At 45.3% G+C, this 27,149-nt stretch overlaps 1 protein-coding gene across 1 annotated transcript in view; it reads left to right on the forward strand.

Annotated features, from left to right (window-relative positions):
- The window catches only part of GDPD5 (glycerophosphodiester phosphodiesterase domain containing 5), a 252,636-nt gene that overhangs the window by 147,575 nt on the left and 77,912 nt on the right, over positions 1–27,149 (forward strand). The window contains exons 3-5 of the mRNA XM_077841822.1: positions 3,283–3,386; positions 24,763–24,856; positions 25,586–25,645. Of these exons, the coding sequence (XP_077697948.1) occupies positions 3,283–3,386; positions 24,763–24,856; positions 25,586–25,645 (258 nt within the window). The remainder of the gene's footprint in view (positions 1–3,282; positions 3,387–24,762; positions 24,857–25,585; positions 25,646–27,149) is intronic.

Here is a 27,149-nt window from a genome sequence, read left to right on the forward strand (position 1 = left end):
TCAGTCCACACATAGCAAGGCTGGATGTGTGGGCGGGCAATGGTGTATAAGATCTCAGCACAGCAATTTAGCCACGTGACTTTAATTGCAATTAATGTTTGTAGAAGTTGCACCTGAAAAGCCCTCAGCATCGCTCTGTCTAAAATTATCAGCATCAGGGTAAAGACATGTCAAACATTAAGATTTTGAAAGGGGTCTAGGGGAATTAAGCACCCAAATGCCATTGATATTGATTTAGCACCCAACTCCCTTAGGATTTCTTGAGGATCCAAGCTTTGCCCCTGTATCAAGAATCAGGGATGTCTAGTGGAAAACATTATTGCAAGCAAAGGGGGTGATTAAATTATTCCAGCCCTTGTACTTTCTGCACCATTTTGTGCTGTGGAGCATAAAGCAAAAAGCTATGTCACCAAATTAGAATCCAGGCTTGTGTGTGATGAATTATAATCAAAATACTGTTACGTAAGTGACTAACCTTTAAGATAAAAAGGAGAAAGAAGTGGAAGAATCTTATGTGATAACAAAATGCATACTCAGTTATTTGTGGTGGTTACATTGTTTGCTGTAATTAAAAAAGCAAAGTCATAGTTCACAGGTGAAAAGCATATTTTGAAAACCGGTTAATAGTGTGTTCAGAGTTTAGAAAGAAATTATAGTAGTAGAGTCTGCTTATAAATTTTGGTATTCTGTCTTGTTATTTCTGGAGGGAGAGGACTAATTTGAATGTTCTCCTTTGTTAATTTACGTCAGTTTTTTTTCCAAGTTGACTGAAAGGCATTTGAAGCAAAATCATCTGTGCCTGCAGAGCCGTTAACGCTGTGGACTATAACCAGTGGGGAACACACAGAAATTATATTAGTTAAGGACAGAACAGCTTTCTCCAAATGCTGCTTCCTAAATGAACATCTTTGGGACGTTCCAGTCTATTGGAATGGAACACCAAGTAGCTGATTTTAAGATAATACACAAAACTGAATATTGTTGTCTGAGTCAAATGTTGCCCGTTTCTCTCCACTAGAGTATTTTGCAAAATACTCTATATAAGGGTGGAAAAACAAGTGATGCCGGTGGGAACTTTGGATTTACACACACCTGTATCTGAGTGCTTTGGACATGGAAAGGCCTACAGCAGGGGTAGTCAATAGGCAGATCGGGGGCCAAATCTGGACTGCAAGATGCTTTTGAAGGGACTGCAAAAATCTTTTTATTTACTTATTATTATCAATGTTGTTGTTTTTTTGTATTTTTTCTAGAACCTAGACCTTGAAGCTATATCTATACCATTTTCTCTAGAACCTATACCAAGAAATTTGGACTTTGACAAAAAAATAGATTACCCCTGGCCTACAGACTTACTGTAGCATTGAGGTAGAGCTCTTCTTTGAGCATCCATGACATGGTGCATGGAATCATGTGGACATAACAGTAATTGGCAAACTAAATACACGGCACCAACAGGAGTAGAATTCACAACAGTTGCCTTTACCTTGTGAGAAGGGGAAGCCCACCTAGTAAAGATACTTTGAGATTATATAGTATTTCCAATGGAAGGATCACAAAGCACTTGACAACCGTAGTGAAGAAAGACTCTTAAGCACCTGAGAGATAAGTATTATCCCCAGATAAGTATCCCTGAGAGATAAGTATTATCTTACATATGGGGAAATTGCGTCCCAGAATAATAATGTCTTGCCCATACAGGAAGCCTGTGGCAAATCTGGGATTAGAACCTAGGTCTCTTTGAATCCGAGACCTTTACTTTAGCCACAAGGCCATTCCTCTTTCTCAATATCAACAGAGTGAGCATGTGTGAAGTATTTCAGCCAGCAGAGGTTAGATTTTCATTCATTGCAAACACTGCTGCAGAGCTGAGGGGATTCATTCTTTATGCATAAAAAAAGAACTCAAACTAGACCTTGTCTACAGAGAATTCTTGCACTGATTTAACTAAATCAGTAGAAAAGCTAATTTACTTAAATTGTTGCAACCATCACAAGTGGAAGTAATTATGCCAGGCTAAAGATATTTATACTGGCATAGACATTTAAATTTACCAAGACTAGCTATATCAGAATAAAGGTGTTTATATCAGCACAGCTGTATCCACACTAGGGAACTAAATCTACCTTTCTACCAATTTAATTAGGAGGAGAAGGACCTTGGAGTATTGGTTGATCATAGGATGACTATGAGTTGCCAATGTGATATGGCTGTAAAAAAAGCTAATGCAGTTTTGGGATGCATCAGGAGAGGTATTTCCAGTAGGGATAAGGAGGTTTTAGTACCATTATACAAGGCACTGGTGAGACCTCACCTGGAATATTGTGTGCAGTTCTGGTCTCCCTTGTTTAAGAAGGATGAATTCAAACTGGAACAGGTACAGAGAAGGGCTACTAGGATGATCTGAGGAATGGAAAACTTGTCTTATGAAAGGAGACTCAAGGAGCTTGGCTTGTTTAGCCTAACCAAAAGAAGGTTGAGGGGAGATATGATTGCTCTCTATAAATATATCAGAGGGATAAATGCTGGAGAGGGAGAGGAATTATTTAAGCTCAGTACGAATGTGGACACAAGAACAAATGGATATAAACTGGCCACCAGGAAGTTTAAACTTGAAATTAGACGAAGGCTTCTAACCATCAGAGGAGTGAAGTTTTGGAATAGCCTTCCAAGGGAAGCAGTGAGGGCAAAAGATCTATCTGGCTTTAAGGTTAAACTTGATAAGTTTATGGAGGAGATCGTGTGATGGGATAACATGGTTTTGGTAATTAAATATTCATGGTAAATAGGCCCAATGGCCTGTGATGGGATGTTAGATGGGGTGGGATCTGAGTTACCCAGGAAAGAATTTTCTGTAGTATCTGGCTGGTGAATCTTGCCCATATGCTCAGGGTTTAGCTGATCACCATATTTGGGGTCGGGAAGGAATTTTCCTCCAGGGCAGATTGGAAGAGGCCCTGGAGTTTTTTCGTCTTCCTCTGTAGCATGGGGCACGGGTCACTTGCTGGAGGATTCTCTGCTCCTTGAAATCTTTAAACCACGATTTGAGGACTTCAATAGCTCAGACATAAGTGAGAGGTTTTTCGCAGGAATGGGTGGGTGAGATTCTGTGGCCTGCATTGTGCAGGAGGTCAGACTAGATGATCATAATGGTCCCTTCTGACCTAAATATCTATGAAAAAAAAACTATGTGTAGACAAAGCATGAGACTTTATCAGTTCTGAGCGTTGGAATCCTTGCAGTGTAGGTCCCTGCTAATGTTAATTTCCTTTGCCTCCACAGTGGGAGCGACTCTGGTTCTTAATCCTCACCTTCACTTTCTTCCTGACGCTGGTCTGGTTTTATTTCTGGTGGGAAGTTCACAATGACTACAATGAAATCAACTGGTAAGTAGAGCGTTTCTGGTGGGGTCAACTCATGCAGATTTGTGTGTTCTTGAGATGAACCAGGTCACTATTGTGTGTGTGAGGTTTTTTTGTTTGTTTTATTTAAGGAACTTCTTATAACATTAATGATACGTTTGGGTTCGTTTGGTGGAATCAATAACTGTAGTAAATGGGTAGTGGAGTCTGTATTAAGTGAGAACCGTCTTCTGTCTGTTTACATCAATGATTCTCAAACTTATTTGATCACGCCGCCTTCTTTGTGCCTGTCGTAGTTTATGCCCCTCCTCCCCGCCACACAAGTACATATGTCAATTTTTAAAAAATCAGCACGCAACCCTCACTAGATATTCAAAACAATAAGGCCTTGATTCAAACAGAGCCAACGACCCATTGTTATAAGAGCAAAACCAAAACTGTGATGGTGGTCAATGCTTACAATTAAATGTGCACACTGCCTTGCAGTAAACAGATTCACGTGCAGATGGCAATGACTTTGTATAATGCGATGCAAGCTTCACCGAAATCCATTAAAATACGCAGCGCCATCTGAGCACTTGATGTGTTGCTAGTTATTTATTGCTGTGGGTAAAATGTGCACAGTAAGGTTTTTTTTCTTCTCACCCTCCCCACCCCTCTGAATACATTCTCTGCCCCACCCTTGGGGGACCCGCCTCCCAATTTGAGAACCTCTGGTCTACATGGATAAACGTATTGATATATACTTGTATTGATATCATTTAGCCACTAGACGTGGGCTGTGCAGAGTTCCAGATGGGTATGCTCCATGGTAAACGTGGAGAGAAAGAAGGTGGAACTTAAGTTGTTGAAGCCAGTTTGTGTCTCTAGTTAGTAATTTTATTTAAGAAATGTTGCGTAAGAAGGTATTGTGATGTCCTATCCTGTTGATCCTTGTCAATTGTTTGCTTCCATAAGACTGTCAGACCCCAGATTGAATCTACATTGGCTATTCTAGTTGCAGTGATGTTTTTTATTCTAGTTTTGGCTTTTGTTTTTTAAATTGATCCTCCCAAACGTGAAAAATTCAAACCGAACAAAAAAAGTTGTGGGACTTTTTTGTCTAGGTTCAAACTCCTCTCCCCACTGTAAAGGCTAAAAGAGGCAACCAAGCAAAAATACTCATTTATACATAAACCATGTATACAAAAAACCAGCTTACTCTGATTCATTTCCATTTTATTACCCCCTTGTTGAACACCTTCCCCCGAGGCCTTGCCCCACCCTGTCTCTTCCCCCATGACCCCGCCACCCATTCACACGCCTTCCCCCTCTTTCCTCCCCATCGCTTGCTGCTCTCCCCCTCCTCATCCCCATCCTGGGTTGGGAGGGACTTGCCTGTGAAGCCAGGGCTGGGAGCTGCAGGTGCCCAATGCGGGTAGGAGGTGGCCCCAGCTGAGCAGTGGCTGATGCAGGTGATGACCCGGTGCCTCCCCAACCCGCAGTGACCCGACTTTGGGTGTCCTGTCAGGAGATGTGGCCGGACACTGTCAGGTCCCCTTTTCGACCACTTTCCGGTCAAAAACCGGGCACCTGGCCACCCTACATCGAACCTGCTCCAGGGAAGTGTTAAGATCCTGTCAGTCAAAAGCCTGAGGTGGGCTTAACTATGGAGCCACTATCAGCGTTTCCACAATACACACCTGTCTGTCACTCCCACTTCCCTATTTATTGTTCTGACGTGTTGTTCTCGACGCTCCGTCGTGGCAGGTACGATCACAGAGGAAGTCAGTTTATGTTAAATATGCACACAATTCTTAAAAAATTATTTAATGGATTTGTTTGCTCGTGTCTTATTACCAAAGGTGATGGATCCTGATGATTTCTCTTTGGGAGAAAAGAGATACAGTGATGCGTCCTTTATTAAGAAACGTTTTAAAAATGTATTTTAATATAGATTATAAAAATATGAAATAGTTTATTACTGTGTGTAATATACCTTATGTTAAAAGAATGAAGCTAATTTACCCCCCACAACCACTGTGCATATGTATTATGGGACAGTCTTTAACTACATGGTCTCGCAGTATTTTTCCCACAGGACCCCTCCTTCACTCGTTGCACAGGATGGATGGCGCTCAATTAGTGAGCGGCTGTGCAATGTTTTGTTTTATCCCCATTGTTAAATGTGTGGCCCAAGGCCTTGTTTACTGCACATTATTCTACCCTGCTCTGAAGACAGAATTAGAAAATCCCAGGAGGACATTACTGTGGTGCTCATCATTTATAGTATCTGAATGCTTCACAAACAGTCATGAATTTATCTTCACAGCCGCCCCTGTGAAGTGAGGGAGTGTGAGCCTCATTTTGCAGATGGGGAGCTGAGTTACAGTAAACTAAGGTCAAAAGTATCCATTAATTTTGAGTGCCCAATTTGAGATACCTAGGGCCTGATTCCTCAGAGTACTTAGCATTATATAGCGCTAACTATGTTCAAGTATTGCTCCCAGGGACTTCAGTGGCAGCTCTGAGTACTCAGTGCTTCTGCACAGCAGACGCCAGGGTCTCAAGTCAGGTACCCAGAAAATGAGCCACTCCCAGGTAGTGACCGCTGGGGAAAGTTAGGCTGCATTGACTTACCCAGCGTCACATGGGAATGCTTGGGCAGAGGGACAGGGGTAGGCTCCGGTTCCCCAGGAATGCATTCAACTGTCTTAACCATGAAAGCGCCCTCTCTCTTCCGACAGTCCCCACTATCTCAGTCCCAGTTCCAGTTTACCACCCCACTCCCAGCTCCTCATCCTATCACTTCCCCACCCCCATTGTGATTCTCATCCAATCTCAGTCACCGCCTGCCTCCCCCAGCTCCTTTCCTCAGTCTCTTAGCCCCACCAGTCCCAATGCCTTGTCAGAGCTCTCTCCTCCCCTATTTCTTAGTCCCAGTTTCCTTGTCCATCCAGTCCCACATTCCCTCAAGCTTATCATCTGATCTCAGGTGCTCCTTCCCAACCAGCTTTCTCCTATTCTTCTCCCAGTTCCCTCACCAGGTCCCAGTCTCTCCCCCTCATCCATGACTCCTATTCCCGTCTCCCTTCTCCAATTCCCACTCAGTTTCTTTCCCCTCTTCCAGTCCTCAGTTTCGGTAGGTTCCTTGTACCACCCTAATCCTTTCCTGTCTTCCTTGTCCGCGTGTTGTCCCCTCTGCATTCAGATCAGATGGCTTCCTTCTCCATGCTGCAGCCAGAGCATCGAGATCGCAGGAGAGAGATGCTCCCTGCTTTTAGTTCTGGTGCCTGGCCATTACGGTGAAAGTTCTTCCGAGCCCCTGTATCCCTGGGCAGGAGTATGCTCCATTGCTTTGTGGGGATGGCACGTACAGAGTCAGGTCAGCACTAGGTTCTGTGTGGGGATGGAACGTGGTGGTTGAGACTGGACTCTTCAGAGATTTTACCTGCTAAAATCCAAAAGTCGCAACTGAGCATGTGTGAACCCCCCTCCCCAAAGCCTTTATAACTCTGCCAAATTGTGGTGAATTTTCACAGAGATGGCAGAAGGCAAATCTCTGACACACAGGCCACCCCGCTGCTGAATTTCAAGTCCCTGCTCCACAGCACAGGGGCATTAGAACATTTCAAAGAAACAGATCACCAGAATTTAACTATTGCAGAACATATTCCCCCCAAGCCTTGTTCTCAGAAACAACAGAGCCTGGGCTAGACAGCTGGTATGCAGACAGTTAAAATTTTGCGAAGTTATAAGCAACTAAAAGAAGGCTTTTTCTTCAAAAGTTCAGGGAACCTTACTCAGCCCACTTTTAATAAAATTGAATTTCTTGCAATATGTCTTGGCAATTTTCTGAAACGCTTTAGAGCAAAGCCCAAGCTACTGTCAACTAAATCACCTCAGCAATCACCTTCCTGTCAAAGACAATGTGCAAATTCTATTCCAAATGCAAGTGGTCATTGATCCCATAAATAAACTGCCTGTTAGGATGCTGAAGTTACTGAATGAGTGTTCAAAAAAACTTAATGATGGGAGCGATTTTCTGCCAGGAATGACTAATACAAGACAGGGCTGTCTCTAAACAAGTTCATGTTTTCAGCAGGGAGATTAACATAATGCTCCTGAGGATGTGTTTGGGGGTAGCTTGTATCCTGTCAGCTCTTTTGACAGTTTTATTGAGCATGGCCTGTCCGCTCTCATAGACATTTAGAGTGGAACATGTTTATTTGGGATGTCTTGTGTCCTGGAATAACTTGATGTTCCAGGGTGGGGAGAATAAAGCGCTGAAGAGAAACTCAGTCTCAGATGGCGGTACCATGCTGAGGTGTCTTTACCTGTCACCAACCCCTCTGGGACTTCTGTTGTAATGTCACTCATGGTACTTCATTTTCCTTCTCGAGTTTTTTCCTCTCCATGGTTTCTCCTCGTTGCTTACTTACCACGCTGACACGTGTTGTTTCTTTGTGCTCCCCCATCTGTCTGTATCTGCCTGTCTTTTGTCTTAGATTGCAAGCTGTTTGGAGGCAAGGACCATCTATTTCTTCTGCACTTTCACAGTGCCTTGCCCCGTGGGGTCCTGGTCTGCAACTGAGGCTCCTGTGTGCTATCACAATATTCGTAACAACAATTATCTGGAGTCCAAATATTCAGCAAATACCTGTGTGCGGCTGATGTTCTAACTTTTTAAATTATTTTTGTTTTACCTGAGGGAAAAGTGCAAGGGTTTACAAGACCCCCAATATCTTTTCTTCTGTCATCTCATATCAAATGCACAATTTTCTCTCTCTGCTTTCTTGTAAGCCCCTATGCCGCAGCCGATCACCCTATGAAAAAAGCAGCACTGAGTCTCAGAGCCCAGGTCAACAGACTTTGGCTCAAGGAGCTTGTGCTGTGGGACTAAAAATAGCAGTGTAGACATTTTGGGCTTTGGCAGCAGCCTAGGCTCCAAATCCTGGTGAGTCCAAACCTCTACAGTGCCATTTTTAGCTCTGCAGCACAAGCCTGAGTCAGCTGACACGGGTTCTGAGACTTGCTGTCTGGGGTGGGGGGTGGGGTGGGGGTGTTTTCTGTGTGGATGCACTTAGAGAACTGACCAGGGCTGCTTTCAGCGCTGCTTTTGCTTTTCATAGCAAAGGAATGTAAAGTGAGTACTTCAGACTTCTTTCAAAGCCATCCTGGACATTTCTACAGCTTTTTTTAATCTGATGACCTGTTAAAGACAATGAAGCCACATGAGTAGAGCCCAGGTAAGATGTTTGCAACAAAGCCCTAACTGCACACAACTCACTTGGTTTCAGATTCACAATGGAATTTGAAACCAAAGTGGAGCAGGGTTGCTAAGGTGATGAGCAAACCTGGGCTGCTGGGAAGTTTTGCCAGGTCTCTGGAAGAAACCAGGAGAAATCTGAACTCTGTGATCCAAACGCAACCAAACAAAGCTCTGCAAAGGTCAGTTGCCGAGTTTCCTTCGAAGTACCCCAGTGAGGAAGGCAATATTACATCTATAAAGCGGCTGGATAAATTGAAGCATAGGGCTTAAGTGACTTGCCTAAAGTCACCCATTGTCTCATTGGCAGAGTTGGGAATAGATCCCTTAAGTCCTGGCTCAAACCTCTAGACCAGTGGTTCCCAAACTGGGGTTCGCAGAACGTTACAGGGGGTTCGCCAGAAAAATTTCACTAATGGCAGCCAGAGGACCCCAGGCATTGGAGACAGCAGGTGGAACCTGGTTGCAAGCCAGACAGCCTGAGCCACAGGGAGAGTGAGGCAGGGCAGTTGGGGCTCGCAGCCTGAGCCCTGCCCCCGTGAGCGGGGGAGCTGGCTGCCTGAACCCCAGTGTTCCACGCGGGGCTGGCAGCCCAAGCCCCAGAGAGAGTGGGGCCAGGCAGTTGCGGCTGGCAGCCCGAGCCCCAGTGGTCAGCGGGACCTGCAGCCCGAGCTCAGTTGACCATGGTGGTCAATGGGGTCCAGCAGCAGGAGCTGTGCAGAGTGCGGAGGAAATTTAAACTTAAATCCCTGGAAATATTCATTTTTAGGAGGGGGTTCACAAGATTTCACAATTTAGTGGAAAGAAAAGGAGTACTTGTGGCACCTTAGAGACTAACCAATTTATTTGAGCATAAGGTTTTGTGAGCTACAGCTCACTTCATCAGATGCAGGGAGTTTGCGGGCTGTTAAAGTTTGGGAACCTCTGCTCTAGACAACACTCCTTCCCTAGCACGCTATTTTCCCTTCTAGCATTAGTCTGTAGATCCCAGTGAAGAATCCTGACCCCTCTGGATTCACACAGCTGCTGGTGGCTCCAACTCTGTATGGGTGAACGTGTCCAGCTGCTTTGCACTGCCTGCAGGACTTCTGGCAGCTGAAGCATACTGGACACCAGCCAACCGGGTATGAGTTATGGCACTCTCTAGTTTGCAGTGGTGCCAGCTAGTGCATCATGTCGTTCAATCTCCTAGCTTATTCCATTATAAAATCCAAAAGGAATTATTTTTTTAATGAAGCAAAAGCCCCAGAGGACTGAGAAAGGGGGCCTCATTTGGATCTAGATCACAGATGGAGATAGCTCATGCTAGGTCTGCAGAGAGAGAAGTGAACATCGCGCTTAGGCTGAAGTGTTCAAAAGTGGCTGATGACTTTGGATGCTTGGAGTTTTGGGTATGCAACTTGTGATGCCGAGTGCCCACCGTTCTGTTGACTTAGTTATGGTTGCATCGCTCGTCTCACCAAAAACTGGAGTACCCAAAAATCATGGACCATGTTTGAAAAATGTGGGCATTGCATGGTCTAGAAGTCTGAATGAGTCTGGGAGCCAGGAATTCCTGAGTCTTATTCCCAGCACTGACACTGCTCCCTCCTGTCATCAGAAGCAAGTTACTTTCTCTCTTTGTTTCTGTATTTTCGTCAGTAAAATAGAGATATTTCATAGGAGTAGATAAGGGATTAGTAGTAGGGTTAATTTAAAAAAAACAAAACAAAAAACAGCAAAATGTGCAACTGAGAAAACTGCCAATTTATCCCGGATCCATGTGCTGATATGATAGACATACTTGCTCCCTGTCCTTCGTCTGTCTCTGTATCTGCGTTGTGGGAAGGACTGTTTGTGTGTCTTTGCAGCGCCCAGCCCAATGGAGCCTCAATCCTTTTGGTAGCACCTGAAGACACGAGTAATAAGACTGCTGTGTCTGACAGTACAACCTCTGCGCAAATGGAGCCTGAGTGTCATACAGCTGCTAATGCAATCCTAAAACACAGTCCATGGATTCCTTTTCCTTGCAGATTTGTACTCATCCTGGAGTTAATCTACTAACCGTATGTATTACTGAGGAGCACAACAGCAATTCTGTTCATCCAGCCGTGAAGAGTATGGGACAAGCAGTTTTTCTGATTGTGCGCTCCTCTGTTTTGCAAATGCGCCGGTTGAATGCTTTTGACAAGAAACCGCAATGACATATTGAAGGCATATGGTGGTCTCACCTCGTAACAGGCATTGGACCCACTCCAGTGCATTCCATTGCTTCCAGTGTCTTCCCAAGTGATTCAGTGCTGGCTCGGGTGGCTTAGCCATCTGCTCCATCCTCCAGAATCCCAGCCCGCTATGTTTGCATGTTTGATCCAACAAGGATTGGATGGAGAAGACCTCATGGACAGCATTGCACACGTTGGAAGGATGCTGTGCCATCCCACCTCAGCCTTAATATAGAGCAGGTTGCAACATTGGTAGGAGACTGTGGGCTCTCTGGAAACAGGTAATCCGAAGTGTGCTTTCTATGCTTCATGAGCAGGAGAATTAATGAATTGATGTGTGAAGTACAACCCGTGGTGATGCAAAATTTGGGCACCCCATTATGAAAGCTTCTGGGAAGGCTTCTTTGGTCACCATATGCCCCATCATATGGGAGGAAGGTGTTGCTTATTAAAATTTAACGTTAATGGAACCCATGGTCCTAGTGACAGGGTCGGGAGCCCTGGGTGAGTGGATGGCATTTGGGAAGAAATCTCCCACGTATAATAAAAGTAGCTGCGGAAGATGCTAACTGGACTGGAAATAGCAGGACTCTGTATATGCATTAAGCCACTCAAGCATCACAGTTTGATGTTAAAAATGGGCCAGTTGCTCGGTATGTACCAGACCCCAATTAGCCACCTGCTTTGGGATGCATTCAAGTCCTGACAGCAGCGGTGTACAGAAACAGCACTGTTTTAAAAATAGCCTAAAATTCTATGAAAATAATAGGAAAGAGGATGGTAACTCAGTGTGAAGCTTTAATTACTGTGAGGCTAATTCTGGGGATGGAGGAAACATCACTTTCCACTGTCTACACACAGGCACACTCTGGCTTTTGCAGCATAGCTGTTTGGGATGTAATAAAATGCACTGGTGACCAAAAAAGTGCCCAGCCAAGTGGCAGTAGGAGAAGCAGGAGCACCTGTGTGGTCCAGGCAGAGATGCTTGCACTGGTAATTGACATGCAGGCAGTATGAGCGAGGATCCTCTTTAAACCTTGCCTCTGTTGAGGTCCCAACAAGCCAATAGCTGCTGGTGATAGTGAGACAAGTGGTGGCCTGTCACCCCATTCTCTACCTCTGCACCGTCTGTTTTTTCATTCACCAGTCATCCCGTTGCAATCTAGAGTGTAAATTCTTTAAGGTGTGGGGGCTGTCTTCATAGAGTACAATGAGCCCCTGATCCCTGCTTGGGGCCCTTAACCCCATCAAGGTTATGAAGATTTTTTAAAAAATGATTCTGTGATGTGGCCAGCTGGCCATCTGCAGTGCCTGCCATCTCTCTCTCAAAAGCAGTGCCAGTGGCCCTCTTCAACCTGTCCCAATTAAAGTGTGAAAAGAAAATAATAGTGTAACTATAATCGTAAACAAATTGTTATACACACATGCACCCTTTTGCATTCTGTCTGTCTGAAGCTGCACCTGCAATTTCAAATGGATCAAGTATTCTTCATTTCCTGACCCAGAGTTTTGCAAACGCATTGCCAGGTGCTGCTAATCAGCTGCCACCACTCACCTGAAAGGCAGCTGCGCTTCACAGATCAGTGTGGTAATCCCTGTGTATAGTTTGTATAACATATAAAGGGCCCAGCCCTGCACAGATTTCCCCAGGTGAGCAATCCCACTGAGTTAAACTGGTTATTCATGTGGATAATGTGGTTCACGTAGGCAGATGTTCGCAGGATGGGGCCCTGAACTTGACAGGAGTTATGGAGTCCTTTGGGTTGAAATGTAGTACAGAGACAAACCAAAACCACAGCTTGACATGTATTGCTACAGGCTTTTATCCTTTTATCAAAAAGGCTGGCAGCCCTGAATATGCAATGTCCTTCCCAGCTTTTATGCTTCATGCCTCAAAAATAAGTAAATGTTTTAAATTTATTGCCTGGAGTGATTCCTTTTGGTGCATATATTCAGCTGACTTTATTTCAAGTCACCACTGCCTAGAGGTCATAGCTACATAGTCAAACCACGGATGGAAAAAGGGAGGGTACATGAGGCTTTGGAACTAGCAGGCTAGATCCTATTCTCCTCTAAGTCTATATAATAAATTCTTATTTCCTGTTTTCATCTAGATTCTGGGGAACATGGATCTGTTTTTTATAACACAGTAATACAGTTTTTAAACTTGAATATTAAACATCAAGTGAAGACTTTCATTAAAATCCAGGGGGAGTTTAAGGGATGTAGATGGCAAAAGCAATAAATGCACGGAACAGTATATATCTGAGCCGTGTGATGCTCAGCAGTTCAGGCGCTCATGAGTGTCTGTGAACCCTTCCTCCCCACTTCAGTTTGTGTGGCTCACATTCCCTTATTTTCTGGATCTAGGAATCAGGATAGAAATCTTGAGCTGGGTGCCTGTACTCAAAGAGGAGCACCAAGTGATGTATTCATGGAGGTCTGTGCTGCTATGCCGACAGGCTGTCATATTTTGTATCCATCAAATCTGCATCAGGGGATGTAGCTTTATTCCTAAATATAATGGGCTGTAGTGATGAAGCCTGGTGTTCATGAATGTGTGGATCACCAGATCTATGCCAGATAGGATAGGGCCACTTGCAGATGGAAGTGGGCGTGTGACAGACATGACAATGTTCTGGACAAATATTACTGAATGAAGTTAAATCTTGTTGAATTAAGTTTAATTAGTTGAGTTTGTTGCATTAAAAATCCAAAGGTTTATGCATTGTTGTGGGATTGCATGGAACTTCTTGAGGAGGGAGACGTGATTCATGCAAGTTGTGGGAGGTGTTAGGAACTTGAAAGAACTGGCTGGGACAATACATGTGAAGTGGATTTCCTTGGAGGCCCTTGGGGGGCCTGGAGAGAGAAACCCATTGTCTCCTGGTTACCTGCTCCTGGAAACTCCTAATCAAAGCCACCTAGGCTGTATAAAGGGTGGACTACACTTTCCATGAGTACTCTTGTTCTGAGCAAAGGCTGTTATGAACTTGAAACCACAGGAAAATTCTTGTGTGTGGTTTGAAGCACAGCTCACCTGACAGAGCCCATGTTGGAGTTGGGGTGATCTCTGGTGAGCTTATCAGCATGTGTGTAGGTTCTTTTATTGTTTTGAATGTTTTCTCTGTAATGCTTTGTACATTACAAATAAATGTTTGCTTAGAAAAAACTGTGTGGTAACTTACTTTGTTGTTAGTCTCTGAAGAGAAAACAAAGGGCAGGCACTGGCCTGTTGCGGTAGTCTGCCTTGCTGAGGGATCACAGTGTAGGCAGGGAACTGTTTGGCCTGGAAATACCCTGGTTGGAAGGGAGAAAGATGCGGGTCTCTGCCCAGGAGAGGTGATGGCCGGGGGAGCCAGAAGCCTGAGTGTGGGTGTGCTTGCTGTATGACAGAGTGGGAGGTATGGTCACCCTGAACTGTGACGGACATCTCTTGCCGCTATGGCAGTCTGGGCATCCAGCAGCACTGAGGAGTCCAAAAGGACCCTCAGACTGGGGTCCAGCTTAACAATTAGAGGCCAGAAACCTTCACTAGCAGAGGAAGTTATGGAGAAGATGAGTTCTTCCAGCTGCTTCCCTCTTCATGTCAGCATCTCCTCAGTCTTGCCTGGGTTCAGCAGCTCTTCTCCTTGCTGCTAGTCTTGGCCAAGGACTGTGAAAGGTGGATGATCGGGGCCTTTTGCCTTTGCAAATGCTGTGTGAACTGTGCGCTGCTGGCACGTCATTCTGCATTGTCTCATGAGCTCTCCATCAGCTTCATGGTATGATGTATTCACTGAATGACATGGGCAGAGGCTTGAAACTTTTGGGATTATGCAGACCAGATCCACACACAATAGGTTGGAAGAGCCATAGGATCCAGGTATCCTGACTCCCGGTTCTCTATTCCAGACCCCACGGCCCATTATGTGGTTGGTAGTGCTCCCCACTGTTGTGTTAGAAACTTGGGTGTGAACCTTTCAATAGGATTCATGCCGTGGATCAGCAGAGCTAGGAGTGCCGTGAAGGCAGCATGTTTTGATTTTTTTGAGTGGACTATGGAGGCAAAATCAACCAAGCGGTGCTCTAGGACTCAGAAGTTCAGGTGGCCATGCCAAAGCAAACTTGTGAGTTAGCATTGCCTCACATGTCCAGCACTCAACCTCTCCTCCCTGCCGCATGAGAGGATTCAACTGCAATTGTGTTTTAAGTCTAGAACATAACCCACTGCAGAGCCCAACGGATGTCTTTCTACTTCGCTTCCAAAAACATGGAACCTCACCACAGCGGGGAACTAAGCACAGAGCAAGATTTAAAATTATATTTAGGATCAGAGTTAGGTTTACAAAAGCTGGGAGAGGGGCTTTCCGGATCAGGCTTTATTTGCACTAGTGTACCTAAGTGCTACAGGGATCTGCCCCTGCTTTCATTGAAGTCATTCAGGAAAATTCCCATGTAGTCCCGTGGGGACAGGACTGGGCTCAAGATCCTGCATTACACTTGGACACAAGGTGTGAGGAAGAAGGAGGATCCAACTGCCGACATCCTGTCTTTTGTGGATTTACAGAAGATGGTTTGATATGAGTCCGTGGGAGTTAAATGTATTTTGGGGCTATTTATTTTGTCTTTCCGGTCCTTTTGTCTGCAGGCTGAGCATTGTTTGAAGACTGTTCTTGTTAAAGTCTCAGTAACTCTAATGCTACAGATGCATATAACGAGGTTCCCAAGTCATCTTAAGAAGCCCTTGCACATGAGAAGAGTGAAGTGCAGTTTGGGGGCAGCAGTCCCAGGAACTCCAGGGGTTTCTTTAGTATTTGTTGTGCAAATCCCTGAAGAGTCAATGTCTGTTTTCTAACCATGTCAGTGTACGTGTCACTGCCCATTTTTCCCTTTTGCTCCTTTCCTCTCTATTGGTTGCTGCAGAGAGCAGGTGCTCTGGTTGATTCTATGGAACTTTTTGGCAGGCGAGTCAGATTAGGGGATGGCAAAGAGCCACATGGGGGAAAGCACACACTTGCTCAAGTCATCTTACTGGCAGCGCTTCGTGTTCTAAAGCATTTCCAAGAGCTAGCATAGGAAATCAAACACATACATCTGTATGGGGTCTCCACTGGAGGGAACATGTGGCTTCAGCTGTTGTATAACTTTGTATAACTTTTGTCAGCAGGGGATACTCTCTATTTGGCAAGACAGAGAGCTGGAGTCCAAGTTCATCTTGTTTCATTGGGTTCACTGATCCTTACATGAAAACTGGCAATACGGTAGGCTCTTTAATTACCGCTTAGGTCTGGGAGAGTTTTATTGGGAAGTGGCTCTCCATTTAAATACAGATTTGACATTTGAAGTCCGGTGAGAAGGGGGTAGTATCACTTAGAGCGCTGATGGTGGTCTACTTGGTTCAAGCTATTATCATTAACTCTTTCACCATCAGCATCTCTACCCTGCCAATAGAGATGGGTGGGAAGCAGGCACGGAAGAAGACTGAACCAATCTCCCTGCACTGGAGAGAAGGGAATCAAAAGCTGAGAAGGAGATAGTGAAAAGGGATGTGGGGAACATGGGGAAAGGGTGCACAAGAAAGGCTGAAGTAAAGAGACACCAAAATATGTGTAGAAGGAGAAGTGAGAAGCTGAAGCAAGGGAAGGATTTAGGAAAGACAAAAACATCTGGGAGAATGAGTGAATTTTTTCATTGAATGTCAATTTAGTGGATGATCATTTTAGCAGGTGGGGTGGGTTAGGATGTGGAAATAGCCCCCTGGGTGTGGGGTGGGGAGCAACTGAGAGTTGCTGCAGGGAGGAAAGGGAAGGTGGGCAGGCAGGGAATAGGGAGCGAAACAGAGATGAGATAGGGCAGAAAGAGAAACAAAGAGCAAACAGGGTGGTCAGGAAGGCCCTGTGCTTGGACAATTTCAGTTCCTGGTTGAAGAACAGCTGGCTGAAGCGGAATCCAAGCAAAATGGGGGTGATGCTGGTGGGTAGAAGAAAGCACCTGGAAGAGATTGTGGCCATGGTGCAGCCTCTGTGGAGGAAGGTACACACCCACAACTGGCCGGTACAGTTCGTAGTGATTACTCACTGATTCTACCTTCTTCGTTTGGCCAGGAGGCTCCACCCTATCCTGGCAGACAGTGACCTGGCTTAATTACTCGCGTTTCCATCACTGCTCATGTGGATTACAGCAGTGCAGTAATCCTAGGTGTGAAACCATCAGTGCTTGGGGAAACTCCAGCTAGAACAGAACCCTGCAATGCGTCTCCTCTGCAACACGGGCTGCTGCAAGCACCTCCAACTTGTCCTTTGCTCGCTATACTGGCTTCTCATAGAATAGTGAGTCATTTTCAAGGGTCTCAGTCCTCCTTTTCAAGGCATACAGTGGCCTGGGTCCAGCATATCTACAAGAGCCTAAAGCTCTGGGATGAAGAATGTGGTCCACAACTCTGCTGCTCTGGCTCAATGGAACTTTCTACCCCCAGGGTAAAGATCATGTGTTCAGGGGGCAGAGCTTTCATAGGGGCTGTTCCCAGACTGTGGAACAAACTCCACAGGGCCTAAGGACCATCATAAACCACCATCTTCCACTCCTGGTGCAGGACCACCTCTGACCTGCCTTTGCCAATGGACACATACAGCAGAGTGTACAGCTTAAAAAAAGAAATGAAATTAGAAAAAAATGACAACCCCTCCCACCAAAATAAAACACTCCATTGCATGTACAAGTCTCCCCCTGGAGAGACAATGAACGATATGTGATAGGTGTCAGTCACGTCTCTTAACGCCCTGCTGGCAGGCGCTCAGACACAGTGGGGATGTGGGCAGCATAAGATATTGTGGAGATGAGTGTATCTGCCCACTGTACAATGGTGAATGCAACAATGCTGAACAAATAACTCTTTGCTACACACAAGCTGGGATGTCCTTGATCTTTGTACAAGTCTCCCATTGACATCAGTGGGAGATTGTGGTTTGTGACGCAGCTAATACACAACATTTAAAAGTGGAATTCAGTTCTTTGCACAGAAAGTTTGACACCTCATCTCTCCTGCTCTGAATAGACAGGCGCATTGAAGACTGAACCAGAGGGAGAAGGTGGGAGGTGTGGGGGCAAAGGTTACAGATACAATATGATGAGTATTACCTTGTTTTGAATGGGGGTTTTATGTATTTTTCTTATTTTTAAGGGACATGGCTTTTTGCTTGTTCAATGCCCAGCTCTGTAGTGCACCCTCTGTGGGCTGTTTGACCTACTTGCAATGAGTTGGTGGCCTCGTTCCAGCTTCTAGTGGCCAGTTTTCCACATCTCCAAAAATCACCTTCTCGATTAAGCCTCTTTCTTCTCAAGCTCAGCAGAGATTGGACAAAGGACTGAGTGGGTCATAGGGATTGAGCTCCTTTTTCTTTCCTCTACCTGGGCCCGCCAGGTCAGGGTTATGGCACACCCATGGTGTGGGGGAAGCCTACATATCCGCTTCCTGTGCCAGAAGTGGTTCTGCCCATAAATAGAGCTTTCAGCCTCCTGGGCTCTCAGTCAGGCACCTTATACAACACTAAATCTCCCACACGCAATCTGGTCTGATCGCTTCTTATCCATAACAGTATTATCCTTTCTAGTGAAAAGACTTTAGTTAAGGACTAAGATGCACAGAAATTATCACTTGCCCAAGGTCACACAGCAAAGCAGTAGCCAAGCCAGGACTAGAACTCAGGAATCCTGCATCAGTCCCTTCTCTAATCACCAGAACATACCAGCTCCCCAACTTTCCTGAAGTCCTCTAAGCAAACGAGCACCTAACCTGATAGACATGCTTGCCTTACACCAGGGGTGGCCAACCTGGGGCTCCGGAGCCACATGCGGCTCTTCAGAAGTTAGTATGCGGCTCCTTGCACAGGCACCGACTCCGGGGCTGGAGCTACAAGCGCCAACTTTCCAATGTGCCGGGGGGTGCTCACGGCTCAACCCCTGGCTCTGCCACAGGCCCTGCCCCCACCCCACCCCTTTCCACCCCCTCTTCTGTGCCTGCAGGGCCCTCACTCCTCTCCCCCACCCCCAACCTCCTGCACACCACAAAACAGCTGATTGGGAGGCGCGGGGAGGGAGGGGGAGTCACTGATCGGTGGGGCTGCCAGTGGGCTGGAGGCACTGGGAGCAGGGGTGGGGAGAGCAGATGGGGGGCTGCTGACACATTACTGTGGCTCTTTGGTAATGTACATTGTGTTGTAGTAGCCAGGCAAGGAACGAACAGACTTCAACAGGACTTTATTTTTTAAAGTGGAAACCTCTTTTCCAAGCTGCTGTTGCACGCTCAGTAGCTCTCCCTCAGCCTCTTCAACTCCTCTCCCCTCCTTCCTGTTTCCTGTCCTTTCAGACTCCCAACAGCCAGTGCTCCCAATTCTGATAATTACAAGCAACATGCGAACACTGCATTCCATCTTCTCTTAAGAAACTCTCCCAGTTACAATAAACATTGTTGTTCTAACCACAGGAACAAATAGGAAACAAGGCACTATACTGTTGACAGAAATATTACACTAAAAACTCTATAGATACTACACAACATAGTCTCTAGCCCAGACAGGTGGTTGTCTGGGTCTGACAGGCCGTCTCTCAAGTCCCGGTTCCAGTGCAATGTCTTGTTGTGTTGATACTACAGTGAAGTCATCCAATGCAGACTGGGTATTGGCATAATCTCCTCTTGGTGCATAGGCAGGTGCAAGATAAGAAGCATTCCATACCCACCCATCAGAAAGTCAATAGATGTAAGGTCCCTTCTTCTCTATGATTTTAAGAGGAGCTGTGAATTTATGGTCCCTTTTGCGTAAAATTCCATTTATGGTCCCCTTTGCGTAAATTTTCGTATTCTAACGAAGGAACCACACTCAAACTTTGATTCCTTAGCACCCCGCCACTTGTCTGTGAAAGCCTTAGACTTTGCTTGGTTCTGTTCAACTGTTTTTCTCACATCATCCTTGGTTGGGGCCTCAGGTCGTGCCTTTAACAATCCAGCAATGTTCAGTTTAGTATTCATCTGTTTCCCATGCAGTAACTCTGCGGGTGATCTTTGCATTGTGGCACGTCATGTAGCTCAGTATGCTTGCAAGAAATCAGTAGTGAAGGTTATCCACAATCGCCCTTCCAGTTTAGCAGTTTGCCAACTTTCTTTCAAACTTCTGTTAAACCAGTGGATCTCAACCGCGGTCCACCGTTTGTTCAGGGAAAGCCCCTGGCACACCAGGCTAGTTTGTTTACCTTCAGCGTCCGCAGGTTCAGCCGATCGCTGCTCCCACTGGCCACGGTTCACTGTCCCAGGCCAATGGGGGTTGCGGGAAGCGGCGCGGGCCGAGGGATGTGCTGGCCACCGCTTCCAGCAGTTCCCATTGGCCTGGAGCGGAACCACAGCCAGTGGGAGCCGCAATCAGCCAAACCTGCGGATGCAGCAGGTAAACAAACCAGCCCAGAGCACCAGGGACTTTCCCTGAACAAATGGTGGACCACAGTTGAGAACCACTGTGTTAAACCGTTCGATTTCCCCATTGGCTTGAGGGTAGTATACGGATGACCTTCTGTGTAAAATGTTCCTCTCTGCTAGAAAAGTTTCAAACTCTAGGGAAGTAAATTGACTACCATTATCTGAAACCAGTTCTTTGGGGTTACCTTCCCTGCTAGAAACTGAAGAGAGGAACTTAATTACTGTAGCAGACAAGATTTGCGATGTAAACACTACCTCAGGCCATTTACTGAAATAGTCTATTAAGGTGATGGCATAATGACAGTCAATTGGAGCAGTATCAAAGGGTCCTACAATGTCAATCGCCACTTTTCCCCATGTAGATTCAGGAAGAGGAACAGGCTGTAATGGAGGGGTACATGTCACTGCTGTCTTATCATGCATTTGGCAAGTGACACAGGATTTTATGAGTGCTTCAGTTTGAGAGTCCATCCCTGGCCACCAATACAGATCCAGTAGTCGTTGTTTTGTTCTGACAATTCCTTTTTGAGTATCGTGTGCCAGGTGTATGGGTTTTGACTGTAATTCTTCTGGCACAAGTAGCCGGTGTGTACCTCGTAGCACACAGCCATCGAGCAAAGAAAGTTCATACCGAACTCTAAAATGAGGCAGCAAAACTGGGTCAAGGTTTTTAGGGTTTCTGGGCCATCTCTTTGTCAGAAATTCCCATGGTTTTTGTTGAATTGGACATGCTGAACAAGCAGCTTGAAATTGTTCTCTTCTAACTGCAGTAAGAGTGCTTGTAATAAGTGCAACTACTACATCCTCGTCCTCTGGTGCACCATCTGGTGAAGGCAAAGGCAGGTGAGAAAGGCAATCAGCTATCACATTTTGGTTTCCAAGCTTATATTCCAGTTCATAATTGAAAGAGAGTAGTCTTGCAGACCATCTAGCAATACGATATCCTGCTCTTCCCAGTCCTTTCGTGGTGAGCAACGTTGTCAAAGGGCTGTGGTCTGTGCTCAACTTGAACGTGCAGCCCCACAGGTAAGTTCTCCATTTTTCAGTAGCCCAGACACAAGCAAGTGCTGCTTTTTCGACTGCAGAATATTTTCTCTCAGTATTTCTTAGTGTCCTTGAAGCAAATGCAACAGTCCTCTCTGTGTTGTCCTAATGAAGTTGTGTGAGGACAGCCCCAAGTCCATAATCAGACGCATCAGTAGTTACAATTGTGGGCAAAGCAGGACTGAATAGTGCAAGTACTGGACTATGTACAATCAAGTCTTTTGCCCTTTCGAAACTAGCTTGTGCATCCGTTGTCCACACTGAGGTTGAACTTCCCCATAGTAATTCTCGTAACGGTTCAATGACAGAAGCATAATTGGGAATGAATTTTGCATACCAGGAGGAAAGACCCAAGAAGGAACGTAAGGTTTGCAAATCTGTTGGAGGAGAAGCATTTGAAATTGCCAGGATATGAGTCGGATCAGGTTTTAGTCCAGCCTGTGAAATTGTATGCCCCAGAAAGGAGAGTTCAGTTTGTCTAAATTTGCATTTGGACCTATTGAGCTTGAGGCCTGCTTTGCTGATGCAGTTTAGTACAGATTGCAGGTTATTGTCATGCTCCTCTGAAGTATTTCCAAACACAATGATAATATCCAAATAGCACTGAACTCCATGTTGATTCTTCAAAATCAATGACATCATTTTTTGGAAGGCACTTGAGGCTGATGCGAGACAGTATGGAACACGTTTAAAACGAAATAGTCCCTCGTGTAATAAATGATGTGAGGTCTCTTCTATCTTCATGCATCATAACCTGGTGATATGCGTTCTGCGAATCAAGAGCAGAAAACATCTTTGCTCCTCAGAGTTCTGCAAATACTTCTTCGATGTGAGGAAGAGGATGGCTGTCAATCACAATAGCTTTATTTGGCTCACTTAAGTCCACACAAAGGCGAATGCATCCATCCTTCTTCTGCATCACTACTATAAGTGAAACGCATTCTGAGGAGTTAATCTCTTCAATAATGTCCTCTTGAACAAGTTTTCTAAGTTCCTCTGAAACAGCTTCCCTGACTGAAGGTGGTAAGCGCCGTAACTTCTGTCGTACAGGCATCACATTATTCCGTATTTTAACTTTATGCAGAAACCCATAAGCGCAGATGAGTTTCTCCTCAACCTGGTGTTGGGTCCCAGCTGAATCTGGAGTGTGTACCGCAAGAGTGCTTTGCTGAGGAAGATCAATTTGTCCATTAACTACGCTGAGATATAAAGCAGCTAATAAATCTCTGCCAAGGATGGGAGTGCCTTTGTGGACAATATAGAACTCTGCAGTTGCACAGCAATCACCAAAAGTAACTATTGCTGCAGGCAGCCATGTACTGGAATATGGTTTTTCAAATAGCACACCAAGTGAAGGTTAGGTTCAGTAAGAGGCACATCTTTAAAGTAATGCAAATAGATGGAATCAAGTAGTATAGATACTGCTGAGCCAGTGTCCAACATTAGCTGAATAGAGTGTGATTTGACTGAGGGTATGGTGGAAACGTTTTCCGTGCACTTTATTTGTTCTGGAATATGTGCAGTAGTGATTTTGTCCACACTCAGCACAGTAACATCTGGTATTGTAACTGCATGCACCTGTTGATTGAACTGTCTGCTGCGACATACTTTAGCAAAACGTCTAATCTTTTTGCAATGATTGCACTGAGCTACTTTTGCTGGACATCCTGTGTAGCTTGCAAGGTGTTGTGGGGATCCACAGCAAAAGCATGCTTTTACTGTATTTCGAATTTGCTTATTTGGTGGTTTTTCATTAGTTTTCCTCTTGTAATTGTTTGTCTGCAGCAATAGTGAACTTTTCTGCAAAGGAGTCACAGCCTGGACTGTGCCTCCTGTATCCATGCTCATTATTTTGGCTTCAGCTGTCGCTGACTCAATCTGGGTAGCAATGGTTATTGCTTTTTCTAGTGTACTTTGTGGTTCCAGAAGTAAACATTCTCTTGCACAAAGCATAGTTTTTTCTTAATGAGCTGGTCTCTAATCATCTCATTTGCCATATTCGCAAAGTCACAAGTTGCAATCATACTCCTCAGGGAAGCAATATACTGCATCATAGTCTCCCCTGGTTTCTACTCATGCTGGCGAAATCTGTAGCAATTAGCTACTACGTTCACTTTTGGTACAAAAAAGTTCTTTAATGCAGTGAGTGCAGTCTCATATTTATCGTCTGCAAGGGGAAAAGTGTAAAATATATGCTGCCCTTCTGCTCCAAGGCAGTGGATTAGCAGAGCAGGCTTTCTTACTTCAGAAATCTCTGTAGCACTGATTGCAAGCAGATAAGTCTCAAACATATGGATCCAGGCAGTAAAAGCAATTGGAGGCTCACTTGGGCTTTGTACAAAGGGGGCAGGTGGGTTCAGAGGCAGAAGATCCATCCTCGTTGCCAAAATGTTGTAGTAGCCAGGCAAGGTACTAACAAACTTCAACAGGACTTTATTTTTTGAAGTGGAAACCTCTTTTCCAAGCTGCTGCTGCACCCTCAGTAGCTCTCCCTCAGCCTCTTCAACTCCTCTCCCCTCCTTCCTGTTTCCTGTCCTTTCAGACTCCCAACAGCCAGTGCTCCCAATTCTAATAATTACAAGCAACATCTAAACACCACACATTGATAAATTCTGGCTCGTACTCAGGCTCAGGTTGGTCACCCCTGCCTTACACCGTCATACACCCTGTGTCTACACAGCAATTAAACACCTGCGGCTGGCCCAGGTCAGTTGACTTGGGCTGAGGGGCTGTAAAATGACTGTCTAGACATTCGGGATCAGGCTGGGTCCCCCCTCACAGGGTCCTGAGCCCAGATATCTGCACCCCAATTTCACAGCCCAAGCACCACTAGCCCAAGTCAGAGGAGCCAGGCCAGCCATGGGTGTTTAATTGGTGTGTAGACATACCCTAAAAGGCTGTTTTTTGGAAGAATTGGTTGACGCCTTCCAGTTTCTGTGGTCTGGCTCTGAAATGTAGATCAGATGCAATTTCTATCACCACCACCTTCCCCTCTGCTAGGAACTCAGGACTTGAATAGAGCACCATTGTGGATAGCTTAACTCTTATTTTCCTCCCTGTCTTTCACTTCTGATTTTACCTATATATTGTTGTTGGATTGGTGAAATGGCTGGTCTGTGAATGCCAGGTACTGGTTTGAAGCTGCTGTTCCAGCTGGAATATTTGTCTGTCTCTTTGGTGGTTTATATGGAATTATTTTTTTAAACCCAAACCCCAGTGTATTTTCCCCCATAGCACAGTATCAGCATTTAATGTGATTGTGTAACTCCTGGTTTCCCAAGAGGGATCGGTACCCAAATATTGGGGGTTGTTTTTTTTAATGACTTGTTTGTTTCATCTCCCATCTCTGATCTGCTTGGTGGGAAGGGAAAGGCCTTCTCTCTAATCCTTGTTTAATCAAGCAGAGTTGCTGAGCTATTGGCTCACTCCCTAATCTTTGTTTTCATACTTATCTTCCAGGTATTTATATAACCGAATGGGATATTGGAGTGACTGGTCCATTCCAATACTTGTAACAGCTGCTACTGGCTTTCTGTATATCACAGCATTATTGGTATGTAAGATAAAATCCCTCTATGAAAGCTTGTGTAGAAAACCGGAGCATGAATGTCTGTGCAAAGGGGTTTATGAAATCTTACTGTCGGGAATGGCTTACTTCTGTACAGTGTGTTTCTCATGTGCTCTCACCCTTAAACAGCCCGGAGTAAATGCAAAAATTTCAGCTTGGGATGACAACTGTGCGGTTCCACCATCAGGCCTGCTGGCTGTGTCGCTCGCCGAAATTGCAACGCATGTGTTCATGCTGCAGCTGGCCTCCTGAGAAATAGATCTCTCCGGTGTCTCATATTCATGATGGTTTCAGTCCTGTCTGCTCTTGCAGCACCAGGTTTTGGTCCCTCGGTCCTGGGCAAAATCTGCTTCACTGCGTCCTGGGCTGCCAGGGCCAGTATTTTCAAGCTGATGCTTCAGCAGGCAGCAAATTCTTGCCTGACGCAGTGTAGATAGTGCCTTGGGCCAGCTCCATGGCCCTGGGCAGTAACACAATAGTAGTTTCCCTCTCAAGGGGGATAAAAGTCCATTTATTAGATTATTTCTATGAAGAGCACTCTTCTGTACAATTGCCACGGTCTTAAACCTTTCTGCCAACCCCGTCCTATAACTGCTTTTCTTCCATGCCATTAAGCAATGTCTTATTGAAGGTGCATTTTCTCCACATGCTGAATGAACATGTATAGCTTGTCCGTTCTGATCTGACTGGCTTCTCTTTTGATTGTTCTTTCAGATTTTAGCACTATGCCACATAGCTGTGGGACAGCAAATGAACCTACACTGGCTCCACAAGGTAAATTGCTCCTTCTCAGTTAGGAAACCACCAAGGATCTGAGTAAACCAAAGAAGACTGAAGGAATGTATGGAGGTCCCAAAACGTATTGCTCATGGAGGGGTGTCAGAACTACTTGGCTGGCTGCAGCACTTGACTTTAAATCTTGGCGGGGGGAGGGGGTGAGGGAGGGGGAGACGTATCCCAGCCTGTTACATAGGAAGTAGAACCAAAACCTTCCCTTCTCTCAGCTACTAAAGATCCCATTGCCCCAGTCTGGATAACTTGGTTTTTGCCTGCCACAAATTCCCCAGGCATTTCCTGCCACAAATTGTATGTGCTCTTGGAAACAGTCGCCACATTTCACCCACTGGTGGCGGTTTTTCAGTGGGGCGGAGAGATTCCTGTATGTTTTGCTAGATAAAGGGTGCTATATAACTGTTAACTTTTTACCTGGGTTCCTGTGGCTGATGGCAAATGCAGAGTCATGTGAAATTATGGTGAACCTTCAGGATTTTTGAATCTCTGGTTGGAGAGCCGAGTTCAAAGAGGTTTAATGGTGGCAGGTTGGAGTCTCTTCTGCAGCAGGTATTATCTGAGCACTGCAAGAAAACATAAGTTAGGATGGCGAATGGCAAAATTAAGCACCAGACAGTTACTCCCTTTACTTCTGAAGCACACTAATATTTAGGTCTAGCTTATTATCTTATGCAGAAAAAGTCTGCAGGAGACAAGACAGTTCCTGAAGTTTGCTTTGTAGAGTTCCCACTTGATTATTCCGTTAGGGAGGGCTGGAGTTTCCCCCACCTGAGGAATGAACAAGAGGTTCAGCCCTGACAACCTAGAGATCTGAGATCTGCACGGCCCATGGATGTCCACACAAGCCCCCATGCCTCCATACTGCCCTTCTCGACTCCCGCAGACCCTTGTCTCCACAGCTCCTTGAAAGCTTTCCCTGGCAGTATCTATCCCAAAGCATTGCCTGAAGGAGACAAGGGGGCCATCTTGTTATGTGAGAGTCACAAATATAACTCCCCTTTGGCAAGTAAATGGAGGAACTGCACAGAGAATAAGTGACTTACCCATAGTCCTACAGTAAGTCAGTGGAGCAGCTGGCAATATGGCTATGCAGCACTTCCTGTTTTCAAAGCATTGCACAAGGAATCCTGACTGCTAGCTCCCTGCTCTAACCACTAGACTTCTTTACTAAGACAAAGCTTCCATGTGGGAGGGGGGTTGGGACCTGAACTCTGAGCAGTTGATCTACCTTTTGCTTTCAGGGGACTAATTTCGCTAGTGGGGACTGTTGCCCAATCTTTAGATTGTGTATTAACTATAATGATTAATATATAATTCTTAAGACTTAAGAATCCCCAGTTATCGCTTTGATGGATGACAGGTTCTTGTCCCAAGATCAGGCCCAGTATTATTTAAATTATTATATAACTGGGAACCCCGATGTGCACAGGTGCAACACTTGCACTATAGGAACCCTTTTATATTTACAAGTTTAGTTTATTAATAC

This window comes from Eretmochelys imbricata, chromosome 1, assembly GCF_965152235.1.
Source record: "Eretmochelys imbricata isolate rEreImb1 chromosome 1, rEreImb1.hap1, whole genome shotgun sequence".
Classification (NCBI taxonomy): Eukaryota; Metazoa; Chordata; order Testudines; family Cheloniidae; genus Eretmochelys; species Eretmochelys imbricata.